The 27955-nt window shown below is 32.9% G+C and overlaps 3 protein-coding genes across 3 annotated transcripts; all 3 read right to left on the bottom strand.

The window, feature by feature from the left end:
• Nucleotides 1-1849: 1849 nt before the first annotated feature.
• LOC143072082 (uncharacterized) lies at nucleotides 1850-5959 on the bottom strand. Its single transcript, XM_076246861.1, has 5 exons — nucleotides 5887-5959; nucleotides 5562-5644; nucleotides 3704-4669; nucleotides 3313-3366; nucleotides 1850-1973 (listed from the first exon to the last, which is right to left on the bottom strand). The coding sequence occupies exons 2-5, from the start codon at nucleotides 5641-5643 to the stop codon at nucleotides 1957-1959; spliced, it is 1119 nt and encodes a 372-aa protein (XP_076102976.1). The 5' UTR covers nucleotide 5644; nucleotides 5887-5959; the 3' UTR covers nucleotides 1850-1956.
• A 6619-nt stretch (nucleotides 5960-12578) lies between these two features.
• LOC143072081 (uncharacterized) lies at nucleotides 12579-16151 on the bottom strand. Its single transcript, XM_076246860.1, has 5 exons — nucleotides 16103-16151; nucleotides 15795-15881; nucleotides 13996-15090; nucleotides 13503-13556; nucleotides 12579-12696 (listed from the first exon to the last, which is right to left on the bottom strand). Exons 2-5 carry the CDS (start codon nucleotides 15874-15876, stop codon nucleotides 12683-12685), a joined length of 1245 nt encoding a protein of 414 aa, XP_076102975.1. The 5' UTR covers nucleotides 15877-15881; nucleotides 16103-16151; the 3' UTR covers nucleotides 12579-12682.
• Nucleotides 16152-23922: 7771 nt separating this feature from the next.
• LOC143072080 (uncharacterized) lies at nucleotides 23923-27370 on the bottom strand. The gene is made up of 4 exons (XM_076246859.1): nucleotides 27290-27370; nucleotides 25649-26602; nucleotides 25154-25207; nucleotides 23923-24000 (listed from the first exon to the last, which is right to left on the bottom strand). The coding sequence occupies exons 1-4, from the start codon at nucleotides 27366-27368 to the stop codon at nucleotides 23987-23989; spliced, it is 1101 nt and encodes a 366-aa protein (XP_076102974.1). The 5' UTR covers nucleotides 27369-27370; the 3' UTR covers nucleotides 23923-23986.
• Nucleotides 27371-27955: the final 585 nt, after the last annotated feature.

The raw sequence follows: 27955 nt of genomic DNA, 5'->3' as shown, positions 1-27955 counted from the left end.
GGTATATTGCTCACACAATCGTCGAGAAAAGTCCGCGAGTGTTCACAGTCAATGATATTTTACAACAAGAGTACAAGTGTTTATGTAAATCAAAGGGTTGTTATTTCTTTTTGTGCATACATAGAAATATTGGATATACACGGAACAGCAATTGGTCAATTAACGACACACAAAACCAAAGACATCTAGATAACACTTGACAAATGCAGGATGGACCAGTATTCTTTTACTGCTAATTTGAAGTTTTAGTAAAGATTTGTTAGTCCTTTGAATTGAGAAGTAAATAAGGATATTTAGTATGTCAAGTATTTAATCTATCTTATCATAACATCACATGTTCACAACCAAAGTCAGATTTTAACTATAACAGGAACATATTTCATGTTTGTTAGTCCTTAAACATTTTGTTTTTTTCAGGAGAAAATCCATAACGAAATAAGGAGACGTTTGATGGTTGCCAAAGAAACACGTTTCCATCTACGACCGAATGACGTTAGGAACTACATCAAAAGATCGATGTAGGATAAAAAACTTAAATCAAATAGTTTGGGGGTGGGGGGGGGGGGGGTCAACATTGCTGCAAGTTTTGTTAATCTAAAATCGATTTTACATATATCCCTATTGGTCAATCAATTTTTCCCAAATTAAGTTAAGAGGGGGGTGTGGGGGTCAGTGAAAAAACTATGTGAATTAAGTTTTTTATCCTTCATTGAACTTTTGATGTGGTCCCTTAGCTTGCCTACATTGTACGTTGCTACATTTGAGATCTCCCAATTATCATCCCACTATGAAATGCTAATTCAAGTTTGCCTACGTTGCTACATTTGAGATCTCCCAATGATCATTCCACTATGAAATGCTTATTCAAGGTTGCCTACGTTGCTACAATTGAGATCTCCCAATTATCATCCACTATGAAATGCTTATTCATGGTTGCCTACGTTGCTTCATTTGAGATCTCCCAATTATCATCCCACTATGAAATGCCTATTCAAGGTTGCCTACGTTGCTTCATTTGAGATCTCCCAATTATCAACCCACTATTAAATGCCTATTCAAGGTTGCCTACGTTGCTTCATTTGAGATCTCCCAATTATCAACCCACTATGAAATGCTTATTCAAGGTTGCCTACGTTGCTTCATTTGAGATCTCCCAATTATCAACCCACTATGAAATGCCTATTCAAGGTTGCCTACGTTGCTTCATTTGAGATCTCCCAATTATCAACCCACTATGAAATGCTTATTCAAGGTTGCCTACGTTGCTACAATTGAGATCTCCCAATTATCAACCCACTATGAAATGCTTATTCAAGGTTGCCTACGTTGCTACATTTGAGATCTCCCAATTATCAACCCACTATGAAATGCTTATTCAAGGTTGCCTACGTTGCTACATTTGAGATCTCCCAATTATCATCCCACTATGGAATGCGTATTCAAAACATGGTCTATAGGGTTAATATGGCGGATTTCAAAAGAGGACAGTATATTATTGTAGAAAGTTATTCATTCAAGTTTGACATGGTGAAACAAGATACAAAATGTGTCTTAATTGGCTAATTGCATAGATAAAATATGCATGCGCATTAAAACAGAAAATAAGGCAGCTCCATTCAAGAGCTGCGTTACGTGGAGATCAATTAATACAAAGATACTAGGACCAGAATACAAATCCAACAAGAATCCATTATCTGCATTTTTGAAAAGTGTTGTGTTTGTGCTAGGGTTTGATATTTGTTTTTGGTTGTTTTTCGGTTTTTGCCATGTCATCGTAAGTTTGTTTTCGACGTATGTGTTTTAAACAAAAAAAGAGACCTTCTTATCTATAAAATAATAAAATAATAAATATGAATTTCAATAACAATGTTTATTCTAACAACAAGTTAATACAATACACACGACACACATGGGGCTGTTTATTAATACTTCAGGCATCCGATAAATGTACATATTTCAATAATATGCTGCTCCTACAAAACAAATTTTATATTAGTTTATGCATACACTGAAGCTGTGAACAATAACTAACTAATATCTTTAAACATAATGATTGCATCACTGATCATGTTAGATTTTTTACTGATAATATTTTAATTACAATGTTTTGTATTTCCAATAAGGGGCCCATTTAAATAAAAGTACTTGTTCAATTTTATTGTGAAAGTTTTTTAATGTGAATTTTACGAAAAATCTAGTATTGTCATTAAAACAATGCATAGAACGTCTATACGCTTTGTCAATTTACATAAAACTTTTAAGTTATATTTTATGATACATTGACGACTGTCTTTTTAACATTCACATTTGACTTTCATCATCACACACACTTTGACCCTGAGAGCGAGACAACATAAAGATGCATGCTAATGCAACATCTTTGTAACGTTCATTTTGATTGGATAACGCCCAAATGTTCATAACATCAAGGCAATTTGATGCTGTGAAATTGTTCGCGCGAGCGCAGACGATGTATAACAAATTTTAACTGTATGATTTGACGTTGTTTTCTGATAGTTTCATTAGAATGGAGATTACAATATTGTATTTTAAGCTCCAACTGCATCAATTGGGGAATTGATGATCGCAAATATTAGTTAACTGACTCCGCTGACCTTCGTCAGTAAACTTCATTTGCGACCATCTAATCACCAATTGATGCCATCGGAGCTTAAATAATAATACAGTTATCTCCTAATTGTAATATGTTATTGCTTCTTAACATGAAATTAAAAAAAATTAGTTCTTACAATAATTAAGATTAAATCGAAACGATTCATCAAATGCATAAGGATGGCTCAGAACTAATTTATAAAGATTTCGAAAAAAAATCGAGTTAATATCCAACAAATTTCATTCTTATTCGTCATATAATTCTAGTGGGAATACATTTTCCCTTCTATGTATGTATATATATGGTTTTTGGTTACCGATACAATTTTACTCATTTTAGTTTAAGATGTTCTTCGATACCAAATTTAACTTGTTTTTGTTAAAGATGATCTTTAATACAACATTTTTCTCAAACATGTAAAATTGGTAATATTGATCCAAACAGGGATATCAGTTGCACGGGTAAATCTGATTAAAAGGCGATGTGAAATTGTTGAAAATGTTTCCAGTAAATCATACAAACTCTTTTAAAAATTTATCCAGTCCGATAAAAAAAAGCTCCGGATTTCGTTCCATTGGATAGCAAAACAAAATAGCGGTGACTTGTAAGTATTCTAAAAGTACCGATAACGTTATTAAGTGACATATTTTTGAATATTTCTACCTCGTTATTTTTAAACATTATTTCAAAAAGCTAACCTTTTCCAGCACCACGGCCGCCGATTCCACTGCTTATACTTCCTTGAAGAGCACCTTGATTCAAATATAATAAAGCTAAATATAATATATAGAAATACAACATCAAGTAGTGAAATTATATTTGAAATCAACAGATAATTAGATAAAATTGTCATTCTTAATAGTTAAGTACGTCAGTCGTTTTGTTCATCTACGTAAAACTAATCATTGGCAACCCAGTCAAAATATTTCCTTAAAAAATGGGTATACTGAACCAAAAACATGGTAAGAAAGTAGCAGTTTAGGGCTTACTTGAACGTTTGATATCACTGATAATATGGAGCATTGAATTTTATTCATTTATTTTATTTTTGCTTAACCATTTTACCTTATGATGACATAAAATACTGACCTTGAAGGCTTGCACTGCTGATTCCTCCTGCACCACCTCCAATACCACCTCCTAGTCCACCAGAAATTCCTCCACTTAATGCTCCGGAAAGTCCTCCACTTAAACCGCCTGCTCCTCCAATACCTCCGATATTTCCACTTTGTGCACTGAATCCACTTCCAAATTGTCCAGCAAATCCGCTGCTTCCTACTCCAGTTCCGAATCCAGATCTGCCAACAGAACCAGCAAATCCACCGTCAAATTGTCCTGCAAAGTTAGATCCAGCACCACTAGTGAATCCACCTCCTACTCCACCACCAATTCCTCCACTGATTCCACCACTGATTCCACCGCTCAAACTTGCTGCTAAGGTATTGGCAGAGATGGTTTGTTGAAGAGCAGAGATGTAGGAAATCAATCTAAGGTAGGCACTAATGCTGATGGAGATAGATCTGCCGGCACCAACACCACTAATTCCACCTCCCAAATTTCCACTAAGAGCACCAGCCAGAGAACCTGAAATGCCACTGCTGCCAATACCACTTCCTAGACTACCTCCCAAATTTCCACTCAAAGCAGCGTTGAGAGAACTAGATAGTCCACTACCACCAAGTCCACCTCCTAGACTTCCTCCCAAATTTCCACTTAAAGCAGCGTTGAGAGCATTAGATACTCCACTGGCGCCAAAACCACTGCCGATAGCACCACCCAAGTTTCCACTTAGGGCAGCATTGAGAGAAGAACTAGAAAGTCCACTACCGCCAACTCCGCCTCCTAGACTACCTCCCAAATTACCACTTAGAGCAGCATTGAGAGAATTAGATACACCTACGCCGCCAATTCCACTTCCGCTGACTCCACCCAAGTTTCCACTTAGAGCACCACTGAGAGAACTAGAAATTCCGCTGCTTCCAATTCCACTTCCAAAGCTATTTCCTAAATTTCCACCGATAGATCCATCAATTGCTCCGCTAATTGAACCACTTACTGAAATAATTTATTCAAGTTCATTTTATGATAGCAAAACAAATGAGAAATTTAGGTTTACAAAGATTTTCTATCAAAAGTCATTTTCTGGCACTTATTCTGACAATGGATGTAAATATTACTTCCATGTTCTGACTAACTTTTGTAAGGACATAGTAAATCGAATAAAAAAATGTTATCATCCTTTCCATAGCCATTTTTCAAAAGACAAAACAGCTATTAGCATTAAAATTATGAATAGGAAAATATGAGTTATTGTTGTCGGCAGGTAACATCCTAATTCACTGGCATTTCTTGCTACGCCGGAAAGGAATGCATTGGTTCTTTATATTTAAAGTATGTGTTGCGAGAGACACAAACGCTTAGCACGTCAGCAATTCTTGCAACAACTGACCGAGAAATCATGCAATTATTTCTAAAGGGCAGTTGCAGTGCAACAATGCCGGTCGGCTCATTTTTCAGAAATTTTCAGTTTGGTGTATTTGTTAACTACTCTTGTACTGTAAGCGCATATAATATAAGCCAGTTGATGCCAAAACAATCAAAATCATTAATAATACTTAGCCACTCGACCAAAGAGCAGAAAACAGCATAACACAGAAAGAAAACAACACATACCGAGTATGACTTCAGCTGGTTCCTCAAAAATATGTATACTAGTTAATTATAATTGTATTATTGCAAGTTAATATTATCATGCTTTTATAAAGAAATTTTCCAAGAACAAAATTGTACGTCCATCATACTGTTTAGCGATAATATTATTAATCTCGCGTAAAAAAAATAATTGCAAAAAAAATTAAATCAGAACTTAATATTAAAGTGATACCGATTTTAAAGATATCTTTTGTTGCGTCAATCAGAGCGAAAATCAATTTATATAAGTACAAACCTCCTCCTCGTCCGCCACCATATGTGGGTACAGCATTAGCATAGGAAACAGCCACTAGTAGAACAGTGATAAAAGTATTCATCCTGTTTGACAGAAGTAAAAAGTATTAAAAAACTGCAACCATACATGTATAAATAATTGTCGTAAAAATCATTGATAATGATTTTTAAAATGAAATAGAACATTTGTCTAAGATTTTTAAATATGAAAAAAGTATATTGTCGTTGTTAAGATTAATAGTTAAAAAAATGTTCATCATACAGAGTAATAAGTTTCATATCAATTTGTCTTATAACCAAACGATTTTAGTTGAAAACTGTAATACCTGGTTTACTTTCTCTCGATACCTTTGGTAACAGATGAATATATCGGTTTGTGTAAGTGATCAGGAATTGTTCTTATTTATACAGTTATGTTTACGTGCTTTCCGTATTTTTTGGCGAGCATTACATTTGACCTTTTGTATATGAACATTGATGTTTTTCAATAAAGTTTGAAGTTTAGTACACTTTCATTCTCTATATATAACACTTAATTGTAAAATTCGTGTTTTACATGATTTAAAACCACATTATAAATTTTCCTCTGCTTACATGACAATTTATTGACAAATATGAATCAGACATTTTATTTGTCATTTAACACTTTTCCTTAAAAAGTCTGGATTATTATGTAATATGGTCATTTATTCATTGTAACAGACTGTAATTTTATAATCGATAAGCAACTACGATTTTTATTGGTCGTCTTCATATACTTTGAAGTGGTAGATTCTACGATCTAAATGTATGTAACTGAAGTAAAACGCCATTTTAAATTCAGAATTCCTTTTAATTTGTCATTCACTTTTGTAAATATTACTATTATTCTGAGGCGTATGCAGTGTCAAAAAGCGCCTTTTTTTTTGTTTGAATAGAAAATACTCATTCAGCATACCAGACTTCAAATTATGTACGCCAGACGCTCGTCTCCTAACACTTGTTATCGTATAGTTTGTTTCTGTGTGTTGCATTGTCGTTTTTTGTTTTTGTTTTTGTTTACTTCAGAGTTTCTGTTGTTCCGTTGTCTAAATTTACGATATTATATTGTTTATTTGCGTAATTCTGTGTCCTGAATGTTGTTGCATTTATTTGTACTGTATTCCTGTCATGTAATGATGACATTTTAGTGTTATATTTAACATTGCCATAAAAGTGCGAGGTTTGGCTATCCTCAAAACCAGGTTCAATCCATCATTTTTTTTTCTTTAAATGTCCTGTGCCAAGTCCGGAAAATGACCATTATTATATAATAGTTCGTTTCTGTGTGTGTTACATTTTAATGCTGTGTTTCTGTTGTGTCGTATATTTAATTTGTTTCCCTCAGTTTTAGTTTGTAACCCGGATTTGTTTTTTTTTTTCAATCGATTTATGAATTTCGAACAACGGTTTACTTTTGTTGCCTTTATCTATCAAAGACTAAACAGTGATGATCCAAAGATTATTTTTAAAGCAAAATAAAGAGAAATTATTTCCCATTGAGGAAGTGTTCTTATAACGTCACGACGTTAATTTGCCAAACACAAGGACAAATTTCACTAAATCTATATTTGAAATTTAGTGAAAACCTACTAAAATAAAAAAAAAATGAAATGTCAAGTATCAAGTTGCATTGGAATGGATATAGCCGTTGTATGTTTTTAGCTTGGTCTACGAAAAAACTTTACTATATCAATTAAACGTTTACTTAAACGTTTACCTTACCTCAATTAAAGACATCAAACACATTTTACGTAGACCAACGTAACAGTACAATTGCAGTTATTCGCCTCTTTTATAGACACAATACATAGCAATTTGACTGTTAAACTTTGAATCTGAAAGCATTGCATTCAATGCACTTGTTATATATTATACTATATATTGGTTAGGGCAATAATTTTTTTCAGTTGTCTGATTATTAATTTCTTTTTTTAAGAACATCTGACCATCTTTATCATAATTTTATTATATAAAGGTTGAATATGTTTTGTTTTGACTTCAACACAGAGCATCGTCTTACTCAGAACAGCAAGATATAACCCCCCCACCCCCTTTCCAAAAAAGGTAGTGTCACACCATTAAAACAAGAAAACAAACAGTCGAATCAATATAAAAAAGAGAAACGAGAAACATTTATGAACAACATCAACAAACGACAATCAATGAACATCAGGTTTCTGACTCATTTCAGAAATTCATAGCAAGATGCGGATATGGCTGTAAAAGATATCCAATATATTATAAAATCGTCATTATGACACCTTCAACGGAGTTGGGGTGACATATTGCAATTGTACTGTAAATAATGTTAACCAGCATGTGCAGATTTGCAATCAGGGTATGGCATTTGCAAAATGGCAATCGTTACTATGGAAACAGCAAAAATGTCAATGGGGCAACGAGGATGCCATCCGTTATTTCTAGCAATTACAAATATAGTTATAATTCATTTTCAAACCCCTAGACGGCAATTACAACTGTTGATCACGCCCCATACACTGGCTACAAGTTTGCCAAGCTTGTAGTATGCTCAATTAGAGCATATATGGTGAAATAACATTATTTTAATGTTGTGAACGTACAATCAGGCCAGATGACCTTCATCTACTTATCCGTTTAGCTTGGTCGGTCATCCGTATCGACTACAAAAATGGCAACGTGCTAACTTATGAAAACTAGATGCTGGAAAGACATTCCAGTCAGATTTTTGTGTCTATATTAAATGTTGCCGTTCTGGTCAAAACTATGTTTAATACATTTTTCGAAAATGTTCACACACTGAGATTTAAAAAAAACCATCACACTGATTTTCAGATTAAAACCACACACTGGCATTAGACATTTAACACTAAGATTTCATTTTCTGAAGAAAAAAACCACATTAGTTCACACCGACTTTGACAATTTTATCTTGTTATGCGATGTCGTTCGTGCTTCAGTTGTGTCTCCCAAACACAAATAGCCCTTTGATCGACCAGTCCTATATATACTTTTTCTCGGAAAAAACTGACAAACGAATCATTCTCGACTTTTCAAACATATGTAACAAACAATTGAAAAACTTTCAATACTCGAAATTTAATATTAAATGTAGAAATATTCGTAAAACATACAAAATGTAACAAATTTAATTAAACATCCTTATCGTTAAAACATACTACAAACAAAAATTCAAGAATTGAACTATTGCAATTGTAGATGCTGTAATGATTAAAAGGACAATGGGTTATCCATTACCACCTTCAATCAAAATTAACTAATGGATATAACTAAATTTTTTGTTCATACATAATTTAAGCCTGATCGTTAATCGAGCGTCATTTAACTCATGTGACACATATATTTTAATGACTTTCTTTATTCTAAAATTTTGAATTGTATCCAAAACAAGATATGCAACATCCGTCAATTTGAATACGACACAATGACCGGATATGAGGCGAAATTAAGAGCCTCCATGTGACAAAAGAACAAAGCTAAGACTGACCCGAAATATCGAGTCACACAGCAGTAAACTGCAACATTGTGCACTGTTTATTTTATGACATTTTTAAGGGAGGATAACTTGACATTTTTTTGGCAGTAGGTTTTTCGCGGATTGACTTTTCAATTTCATATGTTGCTTCATATGCTTTTTATTTTCCCGTGCTTGTACACTACACTGTTTCCTTCATTTTATATAGCAGAGTTGTTCTTATTAGCCTGTCTTATAAAGGCAAAAGTAGAATACCGCTGTTTATAAATCGATATTAAGAGAAAACAAATCCGTGGTAACAAACTGATACCGAGGGAAACACATCAACATTAAGAGGAAAGTAACGGAACAATATACACAATGAACTGCAACAAAAACAAACGCTAACGTACATAGAAACGGACTGTTTGATATCAAATGCCCCACTCCCGACTTTTGTCAAGGACTTTAAAAAAAACTGTGGGTTGAACCTGGTTAAATGGCTAGCCGACCAGCGTTATGTCATGGTATTCATTTTATTAGACCAGGTAATCATTTTCAAAACTATTATGTTCGTACTATTGGTCATCTTTAAAATTGCTGAAATTTCGATTAAAAACAGCTGGTTCATACTCATACTACGTTATATATAAAGTTTCCATGTGTAAAAAATTGATGCTTGTATAACTGTGGAATGTTTAGCCATTATTTTCATATTGACCGTTTCACTGTGTGGAGCATGTACTAAGAGAAAAAAAGATCTAAGGGTACAACAGAAAAAAGTATTATGAAATCTTGGAAGGCTGTTGAAATATTTGTTTTGACGCCTTCAATTAGGAATACGAAACAAAAACTAATATAGACTTCTATCTAGTTTTTATATTGAGTATGCAGAGTCAACAAGCAGATAACCCGTCAAGACTTAATGCAACCATTTACAAATGATGAAAGCACAAAGATACAATACATGTGTTGTAATTAGCAAATGATATGATATCGTTATCCGTTTTTATCCGCAAGCACGTAAGTATTTTGAATTCCAGAATTTTATCAAACGACGCTGCTTACAGAATCGTCTATTACTGAATATATGATATTGTAATTGCGGGGAATTCCGAAATAAAACTCTTCGTAATTGCCTTTAAAACAATGCTAACTCAAGCAACTATAACCCATTTCAAACATTTTAAGATCTATTTTTATGGATTCAAATAAAAACTAGCGCTGTTAGCCTTAATTCTCTAGGGAGCGTGTGACGTAAATATGAATACTGAATTATCCAAAGAGTAGTCTGAATATATTACGTTTTTCTTACTGTAAGACTTCTTCTATAAAACATGTATCTTCTCTACCCTTAAGACAAGAACTTATAATTTTTATTAATCGTGAAATTGCATAAATAAAGGTATAACAATGATAGAAATACCTTGCTTTAAGTTATTGTTTATCATACTTTGTAAACGTTATCACTCTGATTCAATCATAGAACTGACATAATATAACTACAATATAAAACATTTGGATTATTAACAGAATATTGTGCTTAGATATTCATATGACTGTATCGTTACAAGTATTATAAGTACTGAGTATTGTTATAAATAATATGAATCTATAAGGAGAATAGTCATTTGGTTTGCATAAAGATTAATTACATACTACCATCCTTAAAGTGAACTGGTAAATAGAATATGTGAATATACAATTGTTATAATATTAGGTTTGTGTACTTCTTTCGGCGAGATTTGACATCATGCGTCTCGTTATTTTTTAACGACTTTTTCGTCGGCTTCATCTTAGGTTGTAACACAGTAAATGGTGATATGTTCATGTAGATGTGTTTTAAACTATACAGGGCAAACATCACAGTTACCCCCAAATCAAAACAATTACAAACTAATGATGTTTTAATAACCCAATACGTTAGGAGTTGATAGACAAAAAGTAAAGATTTTAAACTTTTATTGAAATTTTGGTAAACGTATCATTACCAGAAAAGGGTTTTCACTGATTATCAGAATGGAATTTTTCAATTTTCAGCCTGTGACTATGCAAATGGTTCCGTTGTTCTTATTACGCCACATCTTATTATAAAATATGTATGTTCGATATAATTATTTTAGAAATATTTTTTAAATGTCTTTTGGGGAAACTTTCTAAATTTAGGAAATCACTTCTGTTCTTACATTACCTAAAGTTAAAATTCTGACTATCGTCAATGTCTTAATCGATATGAGTCTGAACTAACAAAATGTTAGAGTGAGTCAAACCTTTTCAAGTAAGACTGTAACTCATATTCATTTTTTGTAACATTTTCGAAAGGAGATATTAGATACAAAAAAAAAACAACCAAACAAAACCCCAATTATAACACGTAAAAACAGACGAAACTAAGGCAAATAGAAAAGACAAATAACAAATAACAAAACACTACCCATCAAACTTTATCAACCACGAACCTACTACAAACCTTTGAGTATTTCATGTGCTCTTGAATGTATAGTTGATCATCCTCGTACCCGTCGTGTTGATCATAGTAAGATAAACATCAGAAAACTCATCACCTTTTCTGTAAATTGTAGTTCTCAACTAACTCTTATTGTCAATTTTTAGATTTAAGCCGGGATATATGACAGACCTTACTGTATCTTTACAATTCTTTATTTCATGGAATACATGATGTATATTTATGTAATCAGCAACCTGCGAATTAAAACTTTATATATGGCGGAAGAGAAATGGATTTTTTTTGGTCATTTTGTCCTTGTATGAGGTGGCAGAAGAGGATCACAGTAGGATGCGAATTGTCTGTTGAAAAAACACGTGCTTAAGACCTTATAACCATGTGTGCAATGCCAATTCAATTATTTCAATGTCTATTTAAATTTTGTCACTATTGTGGGTGAATAAGAGTGTTTACTTTTACCAATTAGAATTCACCCTCTCCTAAAGCAAGATATTTTAACCTTCGTTGGCCATTTATTTTTATGCAACTAATTTGAACATTTTTCAAGTTGTCTTTAATTTTAGAATAAGAAATTCTTGTGTAAAGGAGAGAAAAGAAATATTTTGTTGTACTTAATAACTGTAAAGTAATCTGACAAGTTTTTAGATATTTTAGTAAAGCTATTTTATTCACACCACAAATTGACTACGTACTTTTACAGTGAATGTGGATGTAAGATTTGCATGCTTTAAAACTAGATGTATCAAGTAGGAAAGAGGTTTCGTGGTGAATCACTGAGTTATATAATGTTGTTTGTTACGACACTTTTGTATAACTAAATTGGATATACGGTACAATAAAAGAAGTTTTTCCTCTTTAACTGAAGTTTCAAGGTAAAATAGATCAGACATATGAAAATTCAGCATTCCTCTTTTTGTAAAATATATTTTCGGTTTGCAAATGAATTGTCAACTCTTTATGAATGTTTTTAACCACAAGGATGGCTAAAAAAATCAATTGATCAAAACTGTAGGTTGTGATTAGAATATTGTTAGTTCGTTACTGCTGTACTAATAAAATAGAATACAAATACGATATTGATACGAAAATTTTTATTTCAAAACCAAGTAAATACAACAAAGGAGCAAATGTGGTTGTGTGTCGATCGACTTCAGACGTTCGATAGATATACGTCTCTTATCTAATATGCTGATCCTACAAAAGAATTATATACATTGTATAATGGAAACATATAGCACATTGTTCACATAATCAAAATAAAAAGAATCATGATATCATATTTATTAATATTTCAATATTAATTTTGCATCTGATGATGTAAACTATTTCAAAATTCAAATTTAATAACCATATTTAACAATTTACCAAATGACTAAATATAAAAATGGAGATGTGGTATGATTGCCAACGAGATAACTGTCCACAAGAGACCAAAATGACACAGACATTAACAACTATAGGTCACCGTACGGCCTTCAACAATGAGCAAAGCTCAAACCGAATAGTTTACTCAAGATGCAATGCACATAGATGTCCACTTCATTCCAGTTCATATTTAAACTTTTGCAAGAAAGGGTAGTTTTAAATGAAAGTTAATCATATTTTAAATGATATTTCCGGTTCTATGAACGTATATTATTTACAGAAACAAGTAATGTATTGTGGTTAAAAATGTCTTCGATCCGATATTTTACAAAAACAGGTAGAAATTAGTAACATTGCCCTTATCAACTTTACATGTAAAACGGATAACTACATTTTGAATGTCAGTTTTATACGTAAATTGTAAAATTGCTGAAAATCTACGAGTTATTCAATTACACTCTTCCATATCAAAATTTCCAATAGGATTTAAAGGCTTTCGGGTTTTGTCCAAGTACGTCCAAAAATAGTGGAAATTGGCCCTCTCTCGTAATTATTTTGTTAACGAACTGATCATCTTATAATAATTTTTGATGATTTCTATATTGTTGTTTTTTAACATTATTTCCAACACTCACCTTTTCCAGCAGCACTGGAGCCGAATCCACTTCTTATACTTCCTTGGAGATTACCTAAAATCAACATAATCATTACAAATAAATTACTACAATTACTATAATGAAAATACAACATCTCTTAGTTATACTTTATAAGATTATTGGATAAACATATCAGGCTTATACTTTGATACGTCAGTCGTTTGGTCCTCTACGTAAAACTCATGATTGGCGGTAGGTCCTAAACATCTTATATAAAAACGAAGGCGTTACCATTTGCATAGTAAAAAAGTATTTTAACCCTACAAACAAAACCTTAACATACAAAAGGGAGAAAACTCTTAGTGAAGTCAGTGTATATAATAAAGATAATGTCGATAACAGCACTTAAACAATCAATATTTATAATGATTCTATATATCAAGCATTGCATTATAAAAAAATATATAATAGAGTTCATGTTTTAATATGTTGTACACCCTGTTTTACCAAAATGACTACATACAACACTGACCTGAAAGACTTGAACTACTGAGTCCTCCTGCAGCCCCTCCTATTCTACTGCCTACTCCACCAGAAATTCCACCACTTAATCCACCGGTAATTCCTCCATTCAAACCCCCTGCTCCACCAATGCCAACACTTCTACTCTGTTGTTGTGCAATGAATCCACTGCCAACTTGTCCAGTAAATTGACTACTAGCACCGCCGGTTACAAATCCAGTTCTACCATCAGAACCAACAAATCTGCTGCTAGCATCTCTGGTTACGAATCCATTATTACTAACAGAACCAGCAAATCCACCGTCAAATTGTCCAGCAAAGTTAGATCCAGCACCACCAGTGAATCCACCGTCAAATTGTCCAGCAAAGTTAGACCCAGCACCACCAGTGAATCCACCTCCTACTGCACCAGTTAATCCAACTCCTACTCCACCACCAACTCCTCCACTGATTCCGCCACTAATTACACCACTTAATCCTGCTGCTAAGGTATTGGCACTATAAACAGCTTGTTGAAGAGCAGAGATGTAGGAAATCAACCTAAGGTAGGCACTAATGCTGATGGAGATAGATCTGCCGGCACCAACACCACTAATTCCACCTCCCACATTTCCACTAAGAGCGCCAGTCAGAGAACCTGAAATGCCACTGCCGCCAATCCCGCTTCCTAGACTACCTCCCAAATTTCCACTCAAAGCAGCGTTGAGAGAACTGGATGATCCACTACCACCAAGATCACCTCCTAGACTACCTCCCACATTTCCACTTAGAGCACCAGCAAGAGAATTAGATATGCCACTACCTCCAAGACCACCTCCAATGCCTCTGCCCACGTTTCCGCTTATGGCAGCGTTAAGAGAACTAGATAGTTGACTACTGCCAACCCCACCGCTTTGACTACCTCCCAAATTTCCACTTAAAGCAGCGTTTAGAGAGTTAGATACTCCATTGGCACCAAATCTACTTCCGCCAACTCCACCCAAGTTTCCACTTAGAGCACCACTGAGAGAGCTAGAAATTCCATTGCTACCAATTCCACTTCCGAAACCACTTCCCACATTGCCGCCAATAGATCCATCAAGGGACCCACTGATGGAACCACTGACTGAAATAATTTAAACACGTATATTAAATGATATATACAAAAATAAGATAAAATTTTGTTTCATAATAATGTTCTAGTTTATTTTTGAGGCTATTTTTCTGACTAACCTTTCTTATTGAAATAGAAAATAACTTTGATGTCATTGTGTTCCCAATAATTTTATTATTGATAAAATAATCATTCAAAAATTAAAAAGTGCAATGAACAATAGGAAAAGATATTTGTAGGCAGCTACCATCAACATTCAGTACCATTTCTTACTATATAAGCAGTGAGAAGTTATATCCAAGGCATTTGTGTAGGAGAGTGCACGTTATTTTAATTTTAGGAAATCATTGCCGGAACTGACTTAGGAATATGTGATTGCCAAGTTGTAGATTTGAGTTCCGATTGTCTCAATTTTTACATTCTACTGTTTCGATATATAATTATATAGTTCTTCTACTGTATGAGCCTAAAACATTAGCCTCTGGATGTTAAACTGCCCAAAATCAATCCTAATTCTAAGCCACTTCAATTCATTCCCGTCGTAATACTAAAAAAAAGTCTTAGATTTTTTCCTAAATCTGAATTGCATGTGAACCGTAATGCTTAGAGTAATATTTCAAATTAAAAGTGTAAAGAGAACAGTTTTTATAAAGGTTAATAGATATTACCTTTGCTTGATCCAATAGAGCGACAATATATTATAAAAAAATACAGACCTCCTCCTCTACCGCCGCCATATGTAGGTACAGCATTAGCATAGGACAAAGTCACTAGCAGAACGGTAATCAAAGTATTCATCCTGCCTGAAATGAATTCAAATATTTTACAAACATTTGATTTGAGAAGTAAGAAGAAAAATATGTCGTTGAAACATGTAATTCAAGATTGATAAATAAATAAATACTTCATGCAAAGTAAAACATTTCATATCAATTGGTATACTAATATAAAAAGTTAATTAATGTATGTTGATATATATATATATTAGTTGGTATTCGTACTTATAAGCTAAAAATTGTACTACCTGGTTTTTCTGTTTGTTGGTACCTTTAGTTACTGATGTGTATATCGTTATGTATAAATGATAAACAATTTTTCTCTTTTATACAGCTACGTGTACGTGCATTGCGCTTTCTTGACCGAGCATAAAGTTTGACCTTTGGTATATACACTGATTTTTTATGTACAAATTGTTGTTAAATACTCCTCTCATTCTTTATTCTTAACACTTAGTTTTAAATTAATGTTTAACATGATTCCAAACCACAACTTAAAATAACGTCTGCTTACTTGACAATCTATTGACAAATATGAATCAGATATTTTATTTATCAGTTTACTCATTTCCTTAAAAGTCTTACAATAAGTTGGAATATTATGTAATATGGTCATTTATTTCATGTAGAACATTTAATTATAAAATTGACATGTATTTATTGGTCTTTTTCATATATTTTGAGAGGGTATATTCACAGTCTACTGGTCTATTACTAAGATAAGCCGCCAAATTTGATAATTTATGTAATTTGTTAAATACGTGATTTTTTCAAAATATATTCAATAAGTAACATGATTTTTTCTCTCCAAATACATTTTCTCTTTTTCAATATTTATATTACTCTTCGGTGTAAGATCTAAGTACGTCTGAATAGGAAGTTATTTCACGATTTTAAGATGTCTAAGACAAGAATAAGTTTTGGATTTTTTTATTTATCACAATTTGAAAATACAATTGAATATAAGTAGAAAGTTGATTTACATAGGAGATAACCTTAGTAGCAAATTTGCAACCCTTCTTGTATATGGATATATTTTCCCAAACTTATGCGGTATTTAAGAGCTTGCAGACTTTGTAAAACGTCAACAAGTATTTGTAAAGAAAGCTGATGAACCAGCGGTATGTCAAATAACGTGGTCCTTTTTCGAAATTATTTTTTTGAAGATACCAAGACCTTTGTGATACATATTCCGTTTCAACTTCACAATTAATACACGATGGTGTTGACATTTGGATTCTAGGTACTGAAGTTGTTTAATATCAAAATAACGTGTCATAGTATTCTTTTATTTGAATTTTGTAAATTATTATTTTTACTGTTTAGTTTATTTTTAGTATTATCCATTTGATGTGGCTAAGAAGTTATTCATTACCTATTATGTCTGTTTTATTCATGTATCATTGTAAATATAATGGAATTTGATGCGACTGTCATACAGGTCAGAGGTTTAGCGCTATAAAACCAAGTTCAATCCACCATTTTCTACATTTTAAAGTGCCTATACAACACTAGGAACATGACAATTGTTGTTTATTCGTTTGATGTGTTTTATCATTCGATTTTGCCATTTGATAAGGGATTTTCCGTTTTGAATTTTCCTCGGAGTTCAGTATTTTTGTGATTTACTTTTTTTTCATCATTGTGATATTGTGCTATGGTGAATTCATGTATTCTTGTCTTTTGTTTTTGTTTTTGTTAATGATCTTTGTTTATACTAGTATGCCGTCTTGTTTTTCTATGTAGATACATTTCTGTTTTTTTTTTTTTTTTGTTATTACAATTATAACACAACAATGAACGCCATACTAATTTCCAAATTGTACACAAGAAACTAAAATTGAAATAATACAAGACTAACAAAGGCAAGAGGCTCCTGACTTGGGACAGGCGCAAAAAATGCGGCGGGGTTTAACATGTTTAGGAGATCTCAACCCTTGTCCTATACCTCTAGCCAATGTAGAAAAGTAAACGCATAACAATACGCACATTTAAAATTCAGTTCAAGAGAAGTCGGAGTCTGATGTCAGAAGATGTAACCAAAGAAAATAAACAAAATGACAATAATAAAGTCATAAATTGTACACGTAAATCATTATAGGTCAAAGTACGGTCTTCAGCCAGGAGCATTGGTTCACACCAAACAACAAGCTATAAAGGGCCTAAAACAATTATTAGTGTAAAACAAATCAAACGGGAAACCAACAGTTTAATTTATATATGTAACACTCATAAACGTGTCCTTCCCCCCAAACGTGTCCGATTCCCCCAAACGTGTCCACATCGACGTCACTGAACTGCAAAAACATATATGGGCGCCCAAACGTGTCCATTTTTCAACTTACCCCTAAACGTGTCCAATCTCCCAAACGTGTCCATATCAAGCGTTATTTGGCTATTGCTATTTCATTAATGATAATGATTTTACCATTTCATTAAAAATAAAGATAAAGTCGTAAGGTCTTTTTTAAACCGGCAGTACAAGTTGGGTAAAAGTGGGGGCGTCATTTCGTCTATGTCGTATGTAAATTATAAGCAAACATGTTTATATTAACTGTACATATACCTGGTCAAAATGTCCCTTTCTCTGCGCATTAGAACATTTATTTTCTCTCTAAATATGCATGAAACAATTGGACAATACGCAATCACCAGTCTAAAGTTAATTTATACACTAGAAATGTAAAATCATTATAACTTGTATGTTCTCTCTAAATATGCATGACATACTTGCAACTGGACAATACGCAATCAACAGTTTAAAGTTAATTTATACACTACAACTGTAAAAACATTAAAACATTAAAACTTGTATGTTCTCTCTAAATATGCATGAAATACTTGCAACTTAAAATACGCAATCAACAGTCTAAAGTTAATAGATACAGTACAAATTTAATTTGCAATTAGTAAAAATACATTTTTATTGTGCCATTCTCATCTAGTGTCTGTTTATTTGAAAACAGAAGTCTGTTATATCATCTTATAAAATGTGCCTCGTCTAGGACACTTATCTATTTGTATTACTACTCCTCTTCGCTAGAAACCGCAACTAAATCAGCAGTCCCTTTGTTCATAGCAGGATTGTTTCTGTAATCAACGATATCTTCCTTATTGTAATATTTGTAGCTGGTCATATCGTCCAGGGAGTTTTACTAAACAATTCCGCAGAATACATTTGTTCACTATCAAAGTACTGCGTGATACCAGTGTTGACAAATGAAGACTGGCTCCCGGTATGATAATACAGTTGTAGAACCTATCTAATTTTTTAACATGATGTCATTCAAATAATGCATGAAATATTTGGCACTGGACGTTATGTTTAATCGTGTCTCTAAAGTGATGCTCGAAACCTAAAATTTATTAAAAATAACTGAATAACAGTTTATGATTTGATGAGCTTTTAAAATATCAGAAATGTTGAATAATTGGAAGTAAATAATGCTGAACGATCGCCGTCGGATTGATATAAAAGACATCACCGGAGTTTATAATAAACAAATAATTTACACAGTAAACAATTAATTCAACTACCTTTAATTTTTTGTATGTTCGCTATTAATGAGCATGAAATACTTGCAACTGGGCAATAAGCAATTTCAGTCAAAATTTAATTCATATGATACAGATTAAATTTGCAATTATGATAATCATTAACAACTGGCATTGAACAAACTAATGCTAATAAATGGCTACCTCATCAATTGCTTCCCTCTTAATAGAATGCCGTAAACGTTATCGATTTCATTTAGGACATACATGTATTATAGCGCTAAAAGACGTTAGACGTTCTGGCGTGTAATAGTGGACACGTTTTGGGGAAAAACAATTATTGGACACGTTTGGGGGTTCTGAAATCGGACACGTTTGGGGATTATTGAATATTACGGACACGTTTGGGGAGAGTAGACACGTTTGGGGGAATCGGACACGTTTGGGGGGAAGGACACGTTTGGGAGTGTTACATATATATAACGAGAATCATTTAAGAACCACATCAACAAAAGACAACCACTGAACATCAGTGTCCTGACTTTTGAAAGGTGCAAACAAATGCAGCGGGTTTAAATGTTTTTAATAGGTACCAACCTTCACCCTTACCTGAAACAATAGTGAAACATCACAAGATAGACATACACACTATAAAATATCAATTTAAATGACTCATCTCAATTAAAGAATATAGGAAAACAAACATACACTGGACTAATAACTTTGATCTGTTTGTTTTGTTCACACGTAGTTGTCAATAAAATGAAATGTTATGCGACTGTTATACAAATGAGACGTTTTACAAGCTATAAGACCAGGTTAACTTCATCATTTTCTACATAAAAAAATGGCTGTAATAAGTCAGGAACATAACAGTTGTTATCCATTAGTTTGATGTGTTTGAGCTTTTGCTATTCAATGAGGGACTTCCCGTATTTAATTTTCCTCTTAGCTCGGAATGTTTGTTATTTTTCTTTAATGAGTCGATTGAAGACGAAAAGCGTGTCTGGTGTTCAACATGATGGAACTGAGGATGAGTATTATGAATATGCACCGTGCACTTTAGTGTACACATATGTTCCACTGTGTGTTAAAGAAGAAAAACATGTTTTTAATCAAATTAGAGTACTAGTAGTTCAAATTATGTTATTTTCTTCTATTTATTGTATAAAAAACCATGTCATTTGTTAAATTTAAAAAAAAAAAATAACGTTCGTCCATAGATGGACCCCTTACTGTCAGTTGGGTAGTAGCTGCTCTACAGACGGAAAATAACAATGTTTTTTTTCAAGTGTAAAATTACTATTTATATATTTAATGTCTAACGAACTGAATGACAATGCTGGAATTGGTGGTGTTAAAGAATAAAGATTCGAGCGGCAAATCCGCATGAGAAAAATAAGGCGCATTGGCAAAAATTAAAACGAAGAGCCATTCCGAGAAAATAAGTACTGCCCACAATAAACAATATCAAATTGTTGACACCTAAGTTGCAATTAGTACTGGTTTAAAGTTGTCTTCGATAATTACGGGCATTTTCAAGAGAAATTGGTTGGCTGTGTTTAATTTGTTTTAATAGTTTTAATTTGTATCAACGTGCTTCCTTTTAAAAAGTAAAAATGAGGGCATTTGATTGAGAACAATAGCTGAAAAGGTATGCGAAGCATGGACCAGAGAAAATTTGATGACAGTGTCCAAATTGTCTAAACGATTATGACGTCTTGTATTGCTACTTGATGTGTGTTCTTCAGTGCCTTAAATGAGGGATCGGTAGACACCAAAGTCGAAATAAACGTTCAGCAGATGTCATAATTATCTTCACTTCTTCAGAATGCGTGGTAAAATAAGAATGAATTTCACGGTAAATGTTGTGAATGGGATATCGGCAATATACATTGCCAGGGGTTAACACACTCTTAATTATATTTGTTTTATTCGCCTCTCTGTTTATTTTGTGTAAATTAGACATTTTCTTATGCATTTATCTTTTCGCAGTATAGTTTCGTTTTGGCCACGTTTGTTTTACATGCTTCGGAAGTGAAAATGTTGTCTTGTTTTACTAATCTTTATTATCTGCTGACAAAATATAGACTTACTTGTGTTTGATAAATCTTACATTTTCATTAACTGACTAAACTTATTTTACTTTATTCTATCCGCTGTGATCGACTTTTAATTGGTATAATACTCTTAAGTAGTAGGGGTCCACAGTAGACGATCCTTACAAGATGAACAGCTATTACAACCAGTTAAAAAATATAGATTTAGCTTTGCTTTTCAATAAAAAAAATTGAGTCACATAAGTATTCATTTTTTCTCCGCATATACGTATGTAATTTGTGTTGAACAATTTTATGGATAGATACGCGTACTGGGCAAGGAAAGCGTACTTGATTACAATATGATGAGGTCATTGTGTGATTATCTCTTCCTGACGATACTGATCAGTACATTGAATATGAATCTAACAGAGAGTAACAGATAAATAAGATTTCGCGTCACGACGTCACGAATACTTTTGACTTGACGGCTTTTTTCCTTTTTGTACAGAGGCTTCACGTTTTCATTCTAACAAAAATATTTGGTGACTCTTATAGGTTTTGTATCAATATAACAAACCTTTCAGTAGCAATAGCATACCACTTTTAGAGAATAATCGTAGGACAGAATTTCGGGTAATACTCGCTGAGGTTTTTATTTACATGTTGTTACACGATATTTACATGTAATGTACACATTTTTACTCCTATTTATCACACTTATAATTTGCAATGTCTCAGAAAGTGTAAACGTGTCATATCATTTCTTGACAGTTATGTACAGCTCATTATATTTCTTACTTTCTTAAATTTCGTGAGATCTCCCATTTACGTACCTTTTACATTTAATCATAGGTTCCAAATGGATTTCTATTTTGTGTTTTGTATACTTTAATTTTTTTCCATTGCATTGTCATCTTATTATTTTTATTTTCTAATTATGAGTTTATTTGTCCATCTTTGCTTGCCTTTAATATTAAATGCTTAGAACTAGGTTTAATAATTGACATATTTCTTGCCATCATCAGTTTACTTTGACATAGTTTTCAAAACCACGAATACTTAACAAACATAGGTCTGTTCTATGTTACTTTTAAAATCCAAACCGAGATGAAAACCTCGATGTTCCCTTACTGTAATGGATTTCCTAATTACTACTATACAAGCTTCCTTGTATCATTTCATTTATTATAAGTCTGCCAAATAATCCACTAAACCTCTATCTTACTATGAAACTACCGCCTACATGGGTTGTGTGGATCAATTGTGAATACAGTATTTCGAGTGAACTGATTGCATACGGATGAGGTTTTTGTACTCTTGAAAGAGAATTTTAAATACACGGGTCTTCTCTACGCATTAATTATTCGCCAAAGTAAGCGTTAAAATAGACTGAAAAGTCTAATCCAATACTGTTTCATAGAAAAGAAGGGTTAAGGAAGGTTCAAATCATTTCTTTGCATGAATAAACACTCTGAATCTATATAAATGGCTGATAAAATATATATCATCAAAAGACTAGATTCTTTTATTTGCAGAAAATTAATTACGGCTTGAGGACGTGTCATCAGCAGACAACCCGCATTCATGAATTTTCGACTTTTTTGTTAATTCACAAGTGGCTGATTTCATACCAGAAGGTTGCAATATAGAGAATATTTCCTCTCATGTACTTTAATTCAAACGTTAATGACAAACTTTAAATCATATATTCATTTTCATAAATGATTAAACGTCTGCTACAGCTATCTTAACTAACTTCTAAATATTCAATAACTTTACAGCTTACATTGTGGGAAAAGATTTCCATGATCTTTTATTTGCCAAAAGTTTAGGAATTTTCGGCCTTTTCAACTTTTTCGATTCGAGCGTCACTGCTGAGTCTTCTGTAGACGTTACGCGTGTCTGGTGCAAATATTAATCTGCAATCTTGGTATCTATGATGAGTTTATGTACCTGCTATTTTCAAAACGACGGGTTCCGCTTGACAAAAAAAAATGATCTGAAGTCACCAAGCGGGTTTTATTTGTTCTGTATTTCACTACCTATATAGTCTTTTGAATAGAGTTTTGTAAACAAATTTTGTATTTTTATCGTTTTCTATTTGCCTTTTTTTATTGTCTATTCATCGGTTTATAGTTTCTGTTGTCCCATTTGGTATTTCATATATGGCAATTATTTTAATTGGTGGAAGAGTAAATATATGTAACAGCCTCACTAGAAAAGGTTTGACTACCTTTAATGCCGACACATATCTGATAACAGTATTTATGACTCTAACGATCTTAACTTATCATTGTTATTTCAGCACGTTATGTAGTTTCCCCTTAAATTCGATGACTGTCTCCAAATTAATAAATTTAAGAATTACTTGAAATAATTTATATCTTACAGATAAATGCCTTGTGAACATCTGATGAATTATCTTGATAGATTTATCAAACTTTTGAAGTCCTTAGATAACAAAATACTAAACACAAATGTGAATTATAATGTTTATTCTAATAACAAGTAAATACAACAAAAGAGTTTTGTTGGTATGTGTTTGTTGGTTCATCGACTTCAGGCGTCCGATAAATACGTTTACACATCTGCTATTTAATATGCTGATCCTGCAAAACAAATGCTATATAAAAGTAAACATAAAAGAAAATAAACCACATTATACCGAATTTAAACAGAAATGATCTGAGGGATTACAATTATTAATATATTTTCTGATCAATTTTATATCCCTGATAATTTTAGATTATCGTTGATGATCTCAACGAGATTGATTTTCTCGCTTGCGCTGGGACGGCGAAAGCGAGAAAGGCAATCGAGTTGAGATGATCAATGATAATCTGTTTATCGCTATTTTACCTATGACGACGTTGTCAATTTCATATCAATTTCGTTAGCAACGCCACGTACCTGCTTAGTTTCTAGCGTTAATTTTTCATCTCAAGCGAGTAGATTGAAATGAAAAATTACCACAAAAAAAGATGAAAGGAAAAATGCACAAAATAGTGATAATACGGGATATAATGGTTTTACTTTTCATTTTATATCACCAATAATATGAACTGTTTAAATATATTTCCCGAATAATTTCTCTATTCAATGTTCTACGAGGTCAATTTGAATGGGGGGAAAGAAGATAATCTGTCTAAACAAAGGTAATTTCTAAACGTTCTTAGTGATTCTTCATACAATATCTTGCTTTTGAGGTCAACATAATTTTGACTTAATTCCGAACAATTGACCTAATGCCAATGATTAACTAAAACGGTAATTCACATACTACATTTCCACAACTTTCGTGTTGATATTGAAAATATATTTCAGAAGGACATTTCTTAACCGAAACCGTATTCTATTTGAGATATATTTTCCATTCTATAAATGTATATAATATTTCAGATTTAATTCAATTATATTCCTTTCATAAACATGCAATAAAAATTTGGAAATTGTCATTGACAGTTATTTAAATATATGAAATACGGACAATTACGTTCTAGCTGTAAGTTTAATTTGTATGTAAATCTGTAAGAATGTCTGAACAAGTATCAAGTGAATTGAATTGACTATTTGATATTGAAATTTTCTGATGTTTTAATAACTTTCGGTTTTTGTACAAGTGCGCAAATCTTTTTTTAAGGGAAATTGGCCTTAACTCTAACTTTTACTGTTAAAGTACTGAACGTGTCACTACTATCTAATTGTGACTTTTTACCTTTTTCAATCTGTTCATGTTTTAAATAAAAATTTTCAAAAAATCACCTTTTCCAACAGATCTGCCAGCGAATCCACTGCTTACACTTCCTTGAAGAGCAGCTGAAAGGGTAACATTAAAAACAAAATACTAATTATAAATCAAATAGTCATAGTCAATGACAAAACATTCAAATCTAAGTTTTGTTATAAGTACGCAAGTGATGTCGTTAGTCGACATCACACTCATTATTGAAGTTCAATTAAAAATTGTTTATGCAAAGATGGAAGGCCTAACTAATAAAATGGTTGAAAAGCATTTAAACTGTAGTTCCCCACCTGCAATACCCTTAAAAAGGAAAAAAAAAACGAAATCGTTTTAAAGTCGGTGTATATTAAAGAGTGAATTTTATTAACAGAACTTTAAACTCAACATATTTGATATCTCTTCTAATACCATTCATTGATATCACGTATTGCAATACAAACATTAATATAATAGATATACTCTTTCGCAAATATTGTTTAACTTGATTTTACTTCGTGGCTACATAAACTACCGACCTTGAAGGCTTGCACTACTGAGTCCTCTTGCACCTCCAACAATACCACCTCCTAGTCCACCAGAAAGTCCACCACTTAATCCTCCGGAAAGTCCTCCGCTCAAACTGCCTGCTCCTCCAATACCTCCGATGTTTCCACTTTGTGCACTGAGTCCACTTCCGAATTCTCCAGCAAAGCCGCTGCTCCCTACTCCAGTTCCAAGTCCAGATCTGCCAAAAGAACCAGCAAATCCACCGTCAAATTGTCCTGCAAAGTTAGATCCAGCACCACTAGTGAATCCACCTCCTACTCCACCACCAATTCCTCCACTGATTCCACCACCGATTCCACCGCTCAAACTTGCTGCTAAGGTATTGGCAGAGATGGTTTGTTGAAGGGCAGAGATGTAGGAAATCAATCTAAGGTATGCACTAATGCTGATGGAGATAGATCTGCCGGCACCAACACCACTAATTCCACCTCCCACATTTCCACTAAGAGCACCAGCCAGAGAACCTGAAATGCCACTGCTACCAATACCGCTTCCTAGACTACCTCCCAAATTTCCACTCAAAGCAGCGTTGAGAGAACTAGATAGTCTGTCGCCACCGAGACCACCTCCTAGACTACCTCCCAAATTTCCACTTAAAGCACCAGCAAGAGAATTAGATATTCCACTTCCTCCGAGACCACCTCCGATGCCTCCGACCAAATTTCCACCTAAAGCAGCATTGAGTGAACTAGATAGTCCATTGCTGCTAAACCCACCTCCTAGACTACCTCCCAAATTACCACTAAGAGCAGCATTGAGAGAATTAGTTACATCTACGCCGCTAATTCCACTTCCAATGCCACCGCCCAAGTTTCCACTTAGAGCACCACTGAGAGAGCTGGAAACTCCACTGCCACTTCCGAAACCATTTCCCACATTTCCGCCAATAGAGCCATCAATTGACCCACTGATGGAACTACTTACTGAAATAATTATTGCAACTTTATTAAGTGATAAAACAAAATATAGTTATACAATGAATTTGAATGATCTTCAAGGAAATTTGCTGTCACTGTTCTATTAATCTTTTTTTACTTGTCTTCTCGACATAGTCATAAAATTGATGCTATAGTTTTATGATTATTCTTTCTATGATTTTTATAAACTAACATCATGAATAGAAAAATCTAAATTATTATCTCAGATTAAAGTTAAGTGCCATTTCTCTTCACAAAAGAAAGGTTGGCTCTTATATGTAATATTAAATACTCATGTTGGGAGTATCCAATGTTTTTTTGCAAGTTATAACTGGCTGAGAATTCTGTGATAACCCAGTGGCAGTTAGGTTCAATGTTCAGAAATTATTTTATAGGTTTATTATTTTTGTAGGTGTATAAAATATTACCCATTGCATGTTTAACTAATCAATATAAATCCTACTTCTACACTAATGCTTTTCATATTTATAAATCAAGACTACATTGAGTGAAAGAAATATAAAGGATACGATAAAAAAAAATAATAGTATCATGTTTAAGTTGCAATTTAACCATCATGAACAATAATTTTAATTTACAAGTGTAAATAAAATTGGTAAAAATTGTTTATACTCTTCGAATACTAATATGTCAGAAAGAGCAAAATAAAATTATCTAAAAAACTTTACTTACCTCCTCTACTGACGCCATATTTGGGTACAGCACTTGCAAAGGAAACGGACACTAGAAGTACGGTTATCAAAGTATTCATCCTGACTGAAATTAATTAAAAGATGTTTGAAACATTGAGAAATAAATAGAAATATTTAGCGGTGTTACTTGTAGTTCAAGATTAACAATGTGAACACTTTTTCATATTAATTGGTAGTATAATCATAAAAGGTTTATAGATATAAAGCATTTAGATGGTTGGTATTTACTCTAGCTTATAGCTGTTAATTTGAAATGGTTATACCTGGTTTTCTGTCTATCGATGCCTTTATCAGTGGTATGTATAAATGATCAACTATTTTTCGCTTTTATACAGCTGTGTATACGTGCTTTTCGCTATCTTGCGGGGGCATTGTATTTGACCTTGACATTTAGAACTTGATTTTCCTAGTAAAATTTGATGTTTAGCACACTAATAGTTCCTTATTCATAACACTCGATTCTTAAACTAATGTTTTACGTGATTTCTAAAACCACAATTTAAATCTACTTCTGCTTACATGACAAGTTATAAATACAAATGAATCAGACTGTTTTATTTGCTATTTCGCACATTTTCTTTAAAAAATAATATATTATGTTACGTAATATGGTCATTTATTCATTGTAACGCAATGCAATATCAAA

This window comes from Mytilus galloprovincialis, chromosome 4, assembly GCF_965363235.1.
Source record: "Mytilus galloprovincialis chromosome 4, xbMytGall1.hap1.1, whole genome shotgun sequence".
Lineage (NCBI taxonomy): Eukaryota > Metazoa > Mollusca > Bivalvia > Mytilida > Mytilidae > Mytilus > Mytilus galloprovincialis.
This window is presented reverse-complemented; position numbering and strand designations above follow the sequence as displayed.